We start from the raw sequence: 10,016 nt of genomic DNA, 5'->3' as shown, positions 1-10,016 counted from the left end.
CCCATCCCCCGGTCCCTCCCTTCCCGTTCCCTCCCTCCGGTCCCTCCGCTCCCGTTGCGCAGCCCCGGTCCCCGTTCCCCCCCCATTTTAAACCCATCCCCCGGTCCCCTCCCGTTCCCTCTCCCCCGGTCCCTCCGCTCCCGTTGCGCAGCCCCGGTCCCCGTTCCCCCCCCATCTTAAACCCATCCCCCGGTCCCCTCCCGTTCCCTCTCCCCCGGTCCCTCCGCTCCCGTTGCCCCCCCGTTCCTCTCCCCCGGTCCCTCCGCTCCCGTTCCCCCCTCCCCCCTTCCCCGGTCCCTCCGCCCTTGCCCCCCCGTCCCCTCCCGTCCCCCCTCCCGTTCCTTCCCCCCCGTCCCTCCGCTCCCGTTCCCCCATCGATCCCCCCCCCGCTCCCTCCGCTCCCGTGGCCCCCCCCGTTCCCTCTCCCCCGTTCCCTCCCCTCCCGTTCCTTCTCCCCCGCTCCCTCCGCTCCCGTTCCCCCCTCCCGTTCCCCCCGGTCCCCCCGCTCCCGTTGCCCCCCCCCCGCTCTGCGGCGCTCACCGATGGCGCAGACCTTGCTGTCCCCGAGCCAGACGCCGGTGAAGGGCGGCGGGAGGGCGCGGGCTGCGCCGAGGCCGAGGCGGCGGCAGAGCCTCAGGCCCAGCTCCTCCAGGGCCCCCACGTAGCGGCGGAGCGGGAGGCGGCGGCGGCGCAGGTCGAGCACGGGGAAGGCCAGGAGCTGGCCGGGCCCGTGGAACGTGACGTGGCCCCCGCGCCGCGCCGCCACCAGCGCCGCTCCCCGCGCCCGCAGCCCCGCGGCCGCCGCCGGCCCCGGCGCCCCCCGCAGCCCCCAGGCGTACACGGGCCCCGCCGGCTCGCTCAGCACCAGGCTCTCGGCCGCGGCCGCCCGCGCCGCCGCCACGCAGCGCTCCTGCACCCGCAGCGCCTGCGGGTAGGGCCGCAGCCCCAGCAGCAGCACCCGCACCGCGGCCGGAGGCATCGCGGGGCCCGCAGCGCGGAGCACGGGGACCGGGCCGGGGCAGCCGGGAGGAGTCGGGCGGGGAGGGAGGGGAAGGGGGAGAGGGGCAGGGACGGGGAACGGGGCAGGGGGGACCGGGATGTGAGCAGCAGCGGGTGCGGGGCTGGGGGCCTCAGCGTAAGGACATGGAGCTGCTGGAGCGAGGCCAGAGGAGGCCGCGAGGATGAGCAGGGGCTGGAGCAGCTCCTGTATGGAGCCAGGATGAGAACATTGGGGCTGTTGAGCCTGGAGAAGAGAAGCTGCGTGGAGACCTCAGAGCAGCTTCCAGTGTGTGAAGGGGGCTACAAGGATGCTGGGGAGGGACTCTTCATTAGGGACTGCAGTGACAGGACAAGGGGTGATGGGTTCAGACTGAAACAGGGGAAGTTCAGGTTGGAGATAAGGAAGAAGTTCTTTACTGTGAGGGTGCTGAGGCACTGGAATGGGTTGCCCAGGGAGGTTGTGAATGCTCCATCCGTGGCAGTGTTCAAGGCCAGGCTGGACAGAGCCTTGGGTGCCATGGTTTAGTGTGAGGTGTCCCTGGCCATGGCAGGGGGTTGGAACTGGGTGATCTCGAGGTCCTTTCCAACCCAAAGCATTCCATGATTCTGTGAAGGACTGGGGACAGGGATGGAGGACTGGGGAGATGTAGGGATGGAGGATAGGAGATGGGGTAGGGGACAGGCAGGGAGGATCGGATGGGGAGAAGGGACAGAGGGTGGAGGACGGGACAGGGATTGGGGAGAGGGGATGGGGAATGAAGACAGGGGAGGATGGGGGATGGAGACAAGGGATAGGGAATAGGGGACAGGGATGGGAGAAGGGGTTGGAGGTGAACTTACAGGACGAGCACAAGGGATGGGGATGGGCATAGAGATCAGAGGGGACAAGGGTACAGAGATGGAGGATATGGGACAGGCACAGGTGATGGGGGGACAAGGACAGGAATGGGGAAGGAGAGGTGCTAAGCACAGTGAATGGGGACAGAGACAGAGGACAGGGGAATAGAGGACGATAGTTTGGGGCTGGGGCATGGGACATGGCCTGAGACAGGGTACGGGGGTGCGGTATAGAGGACGGGATGGGGACAGGGGGATCACACCTGGGGACAGGGCAGAGATAGGGAACAGGGCCTGGGGAGGGGGGATAAGGCACAGGGATGAGACTGGGGACCTGGGGGTGGCTGATAGGGCCCAGGGCTGCCTTAGGGGAGAGATAGGGCCCCATCACCGCAGGGTGTGGGACGCAGAGCACCAAGAGGGAGGACAGGGCATGGGGACACCGTGTCCTGGTGGGGTTGGGGTGAACTGGACCTGCTCAGGATGGGGTGCTGCTGATGTTCTGTGCTGGCACCTCAAGGGCATGGGCTGTAGATGAAGTCCTCGTGCTGCTGGTGGGGGCCACGGTTTCTCACCCTGCGACTCCCACTTCTCATTCCCCATGTAGAAAATACACAGGTCTGGGCGGAGCGCTCCTGAGTCACCCATTAAACCCTGAGCAAACCATTCCCAGCCCAAGGTCCTTCCAGCTCCCGGCTGGATAAAGCCTGTGACAGCGCGGTTTGAGTTTATAGAGCGTCCTGACTGCGTTCCTGAGCTCTCGGGGTTGTGCAAACTGCACCTCCGAGTCCTGGAGAACTCATTGTGGCCTCTCTGCGCCTAAAAGGGACTTACAGGAAAGATGGGGAGAGGCGTTTCAGCAGGGCCTGTAGGGCCAGGCCAAGGGGAATGGCTTGAACCTGCCCGGGGGGAGACTGAGCTGAGCTCTTAGGCAGAAGCTCTTCCCTGGGAGGGTGCTGAGGTGCTGGCACAGGGTGCCCAGAGAAGCTGTGGCTGCCCCATCCCTGGCAGTGCTCAAGGCCAGGTTGGAAACAGGGGCTTGGAGCAAGCTGCTCCAGTGGAAGGGGTCCCTGCCCGTGGCAGGGGTTGGAGCTGGAGGAGCTTTGAGGTCCCTTCAACCCAGCCCATCCCATGTTTTTATGACCTCCCCTTTGTCACCGCAGGTAATTCAGCTGTTGTTTGACACCAGCAATAACGTCTGGGGGGGTATTTGCAAGGAAGGGAAGGCACATCCCTTTGGTCTTGAAAAACGAGTTCTATAATGAATGACTTAGGAGATTAATATAGCCTGGGGGGAAATACAGATGGGGAAAACCCCACCATAAACCGTGCCAGGGGTCATGGAACCATGGAACCAACCAGGTTGGAAAAGCCCCTCAAGCCCATCCAGTCCAACCATTCCCAGCCCTGCCAAGGCCACCACTGCCCCATGGCACTGAGGCCTCTTCTCCACGCTGTGTGAACACTTGCAGGGCCGGTGCCTGCAGCCCTGCCCTGGGCAGCCTGTTCCAATGCCTGAGCACCCTCTGGGGCAGGAATTGTTCCTCAGCTCCATCTAAACCTGCCCTGGTGCAGCTTGAGGCCGGTTCCTCTTGTCCCATCCCTTGTTCCTTGGGAGCAGAGCCCAGCCCCTCCTGGCTCCATCCTCCTCTCAGGGACTTGTAGGCAGCCATCAGGTCCCCCCTGAGCCTTCTCTTCTCCTGTTGGAGCAGCACCCAAGCCTCCCCACCTCAAGCACCACCTTGAGGGGCTGCTCCATGTCCCTGCCTTGGCAGGACGCGCTCCTACCTTGCACCATCATTGTGTGCGTTGAGCCATTTCCTCTTCGTTGTGATTAAGCATCAACTTCTTGCCTGCAGATCAAAGGCAGAGCTCTTCCTTTTTGGCTCGCCCCGGCTCTGCCTGCGTAAGATGAGGGGGGTTTGTGTGTAATAGCTCTGGGATCCTCGTAAGCACCACGACAGGGATGCGCGGGGCTGGGGGGGGGGGTATTTACTGTCCATATCCTGCTTTTGAAGCAGGCAGGAAATGGGGGTGGAAAGGGGCCGTGGATGGCTCCTGCTTTCTCCTTCTGCCAGGCTCTGAGTGCTTTCAAAGTGGGTTTTCCCTTCCTCACGGGGTAATGGGCTCCTCCGGCGCAGCTCTTCCTTTGGGTGCCTTAAACCTCGCGGTGTCAGAGCCCGTTTCCCTGGCGCAGGGGCCTCCCTCGGGAAGCTTTGGAGCTTGATGCACATCGGGGCTTAAGAGCGGGAGGGGAAGGGGAGGACAAAGGTGGTGGCTGTGGAACAGGTGCCTGGCAAAGGGAACCGACCCAGCCCATGGAGAGACGCAGGCGGATGCAAAGGTCTTGGCTCTGGTGAGGTCCGGGACCAAATTCCTGTTGACTTTGGCAAGGCTGGGATATCCCAGCGGGGTGATGGAGCTGTCCCGGCCTGCCCTCATCCCATCCTCCTTCCAGGCAGGTTGTGTCCAGAGCCCCCCCGGAACAGCGGGACTATCGGCTGCTCTGCCGGCATGCACTGATGTGAATCCTTGGAAGCAGGAAGGGCTTCGACACATGGGCCTCAGCTTCGGAGCTGCACAAGCCCAGGTGAAAAAGCCCATCCCAAAGATGCATCCTTGGATGTGTTTTTGGAATCGTTCCCTTCTCCCATAGGGCTGGGTGGAGCTCACAGGTCACCTCCTTCCTTGCCCTGGTGGGGTTTGAACCGGACTGGTCCTCCCTGCTGACACCCGGCTGGGTCTCCATGATGTGCAGTGATGGAGAGGTCTCCTGGCCTGGTGCTGGGAAGCCTGAAGCCATGGATTTCTTTTTCCATGATACCTGTTCCATCAGTTGCAGGTTCCTGTGTGATGCCTTGGAAGGATCAGCCAAGCTGCCTACCCGGGACACCAGCATCGAGCCCTGCACACAGCAGCTACCGCAGCTACGGTTACCTGCAAGGTCAAACATTCACTGAGATAAGAGTGATGGTATATTGAAAATGTGGGATCTGACGGTTACCTGCAAGGCCAAGACTGCAGGGTTGGACAGATGATGTATTCCCCTTAGTTACTAAACTGTTCTTATCTCAACCCGTGGGACTACATCTGTGTGATGCCTTGGAAGGATCAGCCAAGCTGCCTACCCGGGATTCCATCGGGAACCTTCCTCGGAGCGTGCTGGGATGGAGTCACTCAGGCTGAGTTCGTTCAGGCAGGATCCCGGTGGATGTGACCCATAGGCAGAGCCGCTCCTGCCCCCTGGTGCATTCATTGACTCCGAGAAGCGCATTCCCAAGGCAAGGAGGAAGAGAACCAAGGGGAGGCCCGTGTGAGGCTGAGTGCATCAGGGTGCATTGAGGAGGTGCTTAAGGAAGCTCCTGCCTGGGCCTGGGGACACGGCTGGGAGCAGCTGTGGGTTTCTGTTGTGCTTCTCTTGGTCCTCATCATCTTCTGACCCATCTCGGAGCCAGTGGCCACAGCTCTGCTCCTCCGAGCCTCCCGTGTTTTCCATTGCTGTTTCCATTCACTCACATGCACTGTTTGGTCTTCAGAGACCCCAAGTGAAGATGCTCTTGTCTCCTGTTTGTCCCTAACTGCTGCTCAGAGGTCACCCTCGCCTCTGCCAACCAGCATGGCTTCATAGACCCACCAAAATGGTGCCAGTGAGGTTAAAGACTCACCACAGCATCGTTTAGGATCATGGAATGCTTTGGGTTGGAAAGGACCTTAAGATCATCCAGTTCCAACCCCCTGCCATGGGCAGGGACACCTCACACTAAACCATGGCACCCAAGGCTCTGTCCAACCTGGCCTTGAACACTGCCAGGGATGGAGCATTCACAACCTCCCTGGGCAACCCATTCCAGTGCCTCAGCACCCTCACAGGAAAGAACTTCTTCCTTGTATCCAATCTAAACTTCCCCTGTTTCAGTCTGAACCCATCACCCCTTGTCCTATCACTACAGTCCCTGATGAAGAGTCCCTCCCCAGCATCCTTGCAGCCCCCTTCACACACTGGAAGCTGCTCTGAGGTCTCCACGCAGCTTCTCTTCTCCAGGCTCAACAGCCCCAATGTTCTCAGCCTGGCTCCATACAGGAGCTGCTCCAGCCCCTGCTCATCCTCGTGGCCTCCTCTGGACTTGTTCCAACAGTTCCATGTCCTTTTTATGTTGAGGACACCAGAACTGCACACAATGCTCCAGGTGAGGTCTCACAAGAGCAGAGCAGAGGGGCAGGATCCCCTCCTTCGCCCTGCTGGTCACGCTCCTTTGGATGCAGCCCAGGATACGGTTGCTTTCTGGGCTGCGAGCGCACACTGAAGCCGGCTCATGTTCATGTCTAAGGTATGTTTCATGTTCCATTTCGAAGAAGGATCTTCTGGAAGAGCTCGGTTAAGTAGTGGGTTGGGATGCAGTGGGGTTGCATGGGGACAGCAGGCCTATAAGGGACAATGGACACATCTCCAGGTGAGACACCCCCCCCTGCAGTCCTGCATCCAGCTCAGGGGGCAACACCACCACAGGGATGTGGAGGATGGAGCCAGGAGGGGCTGGGCTCTGCTCCCAAGGAACAAGGGATGGGACAAGAGGAACCGGCCTCAAGCTGCACCAGGGCAGGTTTAGATGGAGCTGAGGAACAATTCCTGCCCCAGAGGGTGCTCAGGCATTGGAACAGGCTGCCCAGGGCAGGGCTGCAGGCACCGGCCCTGGGGGTGTTTAAAGCGTAGATGTGGCCCTTGGGGGCATGGTTTAGAGGTGGATTTGGTGGTGCTGGGTTAACAGTTGGACTCAATGCTCTCAAAGGTCTTTTCCACCACAAATGATTCTGTGATTCTAGGATTGACGTTACTGATCCATGCGCACTTCAAAGTGCCGCAGCAGCGCCGGGCACAGCCATACCCGCATCCTCAGCAGCATCTTCGTGTGACTGCGTGCCACCCTGCCCGGGGAGGGGGACTCCAGCCTAAACAGAGCTGGCAGCGAGGAGGAGGCGATGGGTGGTGGGAAGCAGGCAGGGGCGGGCAGCAGGAGCCCTGGCGTGCGTGAGGTGAGGAGCGCTGCGGGTCCCTCGCTGCTCCCGGCCCCAGCAGCGCAGCTCCAGCCCCGAGGCGGCCCGGAGCGCGGTGTCCAACCGTCACCTGCTGCCGCGGACAGGGAACTGCAGCGCAAGAGATGGGGCCCCTTCACCGGGGGCTGTAGGGGCAGGACAAGGGCTGAGGGGTTCACGCTGAAACAGGGGAAGGTCAGGAGGGAGGTAACCGTGTTATGGAGTTTAACCGTGCCAAGCGCAAGGTCCTACACCTGCAATCCCAGGCACAGCTACAGGGTGGGCAGAGAAGAGATTCAGAGCAGCCCAAGGAGAAGGACTTGGGGGTGTTGGTTGATGAGGAAATGAACATGAGCCGGCTTCAGTGTGTGCTCACAGCCCAGAAAGCAACCGTATCCTGGGCTGCATCCAAAGGAGCGTGACCAGCAGGGCGAAGGAGGTGATCCTGCCCCTCTGCTCTGCTCTCGTGAGACCTCACCTGGAGCATTGTGTGCAGTTCTGGTGTCCTCAACATAAAAAGGACATGGAACTGTTGGAACAAGTCCAGAGGAGGCCATGAGGATGAGCAGGGGCTGGAGCAGCTCCTGTATGGAGCCAGGCTGAGAACATTGGGGCTGTTGAGCCTGGAGAAGAGAAGCTGCGTGGAGACCTCAGAGCAGCTTCCAGTGTCTGAAGGGGGATACAAGGATGCTGGGGAGGGACTCTTCATCAGGGGCTGTAGTGATAGGACAAGGGGTGATGGGTTCAAACTGAAACAGGGGAAGTTCAGGTTGGAGATAAGGCAGAAGCTCTTCCCTGTGAGGGTGCTGAGGCACTGGAATGGGCTGCCCAGGGAGGTTGTGAATGCTCCATCCCTGGCAGTGTTCAAGGCCAGGTTGGACAGAGCCTTGGGTGCCATGGTTTAGTGTGAGGTGTCCCTGCCCATGGCAGGGGTTGGAACTGGCTGATCTTAAGGTCCTTTCCAACCCAAACCATTCTGTGTTTCTATGATTCTATGACAGGCACAAAATGAACAACTGTGGGCACAAGTTGCTCCTGGGAGATTCCCCCTGGTGAGTCGCATCAGTAGCTGGCATTTCTGACTTCAGGTTATTAACTAACGCACACATCCCATTCCGAGCGTGTTCTGGGGGCTGTTTGCATAGGAAGACGGCTGGAACAGCTCCCCTCTGGACTCGTGTTCCTGATGGCATTCATTTCAAGCCCATCAGCGTGCCTCAGCGTGCAGTATTTGACATGTATTCACTAGGAGGATGGGCACAGGAGGAGCGCTGGCAGAACAGCTTGTTTTCCAGCAGCTCTGCAGGTCTGTTTCCACAAGCAGACAGGCTGTAAAGGGGATAACTAAGGGTAACAGCTAGGGAGGAATGAAAATCCCTTGAGGAATGACGATGGATAAAGCAGAGATGAGGATGAGCAGCGAAGCATCTCGGCAGATACAGGGCGATGCACAGCTACAGCATCCCGGGGACAAGCAGGCAAGGAGATATCAGAGGCAAACTCTTAGGAGTCAGCTTGGCCATGTCACATAAGGTGCCCAGCCCAGGATACGGCTGCTTTCTGGGCTGCGAGCGCACACTGAAGCCGGCTCATGTTCATTTTCTCATCCACCAACACCCCCAAGTCTCTCTCCTTGGGCTGCTCTGAATCTCTTCTCTGCCCAATACATCCTTTACAAGTGAAACAGCATTTACACGTGTTACCATGCAGGGGAAGGAGACAGGGTGGGTTCCAGCCTTCAGCTCCTCATTCACGGCAATGAGCAGTCTGTAGCTGTGACGACCACTTTAATGTGCAGGAGCAAGCAGCATTCAGTACAGACCATGAGATCCTGCAGCTCCCTGTGACCTCCTTCACAGGGAAGGATTTCTTCCTTCTCTCTACTCCGAATCTCCCCTCTTTTAGGTTAAACCCAGGAAGTTTAAAGTGAGGCAAACACCCGGTGCTCACGAAGGCAACGTTTCAGTGCTCTCTTCATTGGAAGAACCCATTTCTTACCCTAAAAGCACGATTTTCAGCTCAGCTGAAATCACAGGCAGGAGAGGAAACACGCTTCAGATACCGTGGCTCTGTTAGACATCACTGATTCACTCCTTTTGTGCTGCTTGTACCGAACTGTTGGTAAAGTGAAGAGCATCACCTGCAGGGACAGAGCTGCCGGAGCAGTTCTGTTATCCCAATGAAGGGAGGGGGCCATGGGATCTCCTAGGGAGCCAGGCTGAGAGAGCTGGGCTGAGGCAGCCTGGAGAAGAGAAGGCTCCTGAAGGGGAGACCTGAGAGCAGCTCCAGTGCCTGAAGGGGCTGCAGGAAAGCTGGAGAGGGGCTTGGGACAAGGGCCTGTAGGGACAGGCCAAGGGGAATGGCTTGAACCTGCCCGAGGGGAGACTGAGCTGAGCTCTTAGGCAGAAGCTCTTCCCTGTGAGGGTGCTGAGGCGCTGGCACAGGGTGCCCAGAGAAGCTGTGGCTGCCCCATCCCTGGCAGTGCTCAAGGCCAGGTTGGACACAGGGGCTTGGAGCAAGCTGCTCTAGTGGAAGGGGTCCCTGCCCGTGGCAGGGGTTGGAGCTGGAGGAGCTTTAAGCTCCCTTCATCCCAACCCATTCCATGATTCCATGTGCTCCGTACAATGGCTCGTCCTGCCCTGGCTGTCAGGGAGAAGGCGCTGGGTCAGCCCGAGGCCAGTGCGATGGAGGTGAGGAGTGGTGGGATGGTGGTAACGATGTGGAGCGGCGAGGGGTTGAGTGGGGCTGTGGGGCCATGAGGAGACAGCGTGGGGCTGTGTGGGGCTGTGTGGGGCTGTGTGGGGCTGTGGGGCCATGAGGAGACAGCGTGGGGCTGTGTGGGGCTGTGAGGGTGCTCTCTGGCAATGAAGAAGTGAAGATCTGGTAGAGGTTTATGTGTACAAAAGTGAAACTCTTGGCTTTGGAACAGAAACGTTTCCCTCTGAGCTTACAGGACCTGGGGAGAGCCACAGGGCTGGTCCATGAACCACTGGGAACAGGAGAGTAAAAGCTCCCTTCAGACAGATGCGGAAGGAACCTGGGGTCAAAAGGAAGAAACCCAACAGCATCCTTTGTGTGAAGCTCAGCAGGAGACAACGGCAGCCCTGAAGGAGCTTGGTTCATGGTAAAGCTGACAACCAGCCCCGGAG

At 59.6% G+C, this 10,016-nt stretch overlaps 1 protein-coding gene across 1 annotated transcript; it reads right to left on the bottom strand.

Moving 5' to 3' along the window:
• Positions 1-515: 515 nt before the first annotated feature.
• LIPT2 (lipoyl(octanoyl) transferase 2) lies at positions 516-990 on the bottom strand (the record flags this gene model as incomplete). Its single annotated transcript, XM_062630428.1, has 1 exon — positions 516-990. A coding segment is annotated over exon 1 (464 nt), but the record flags the coding sequence as incomplete, so codon positions are not given.
• Positions 991-10,016: the final 9,026 nt, after the last annotated feature.

This window comes from Pezoporus occidentalis, unplaced genomic scaffold (assembly GCF_034315485.1).
Source record: "Pezoporus occidentalis ecotype Australia unplaced genomic scaffold, CSIRO_AGI_Poc_V1 ctg350, whole genome shotgun sequence".
NCBI lineage: Eukaryota > Metazoa > Chordata > Aves > Psittaciformes > Psittacidae > Pezoporus > Pezoporus occidentalis.
This window is presented reverse-complemented; position numbering and strand designations above follow the sequence as displayed.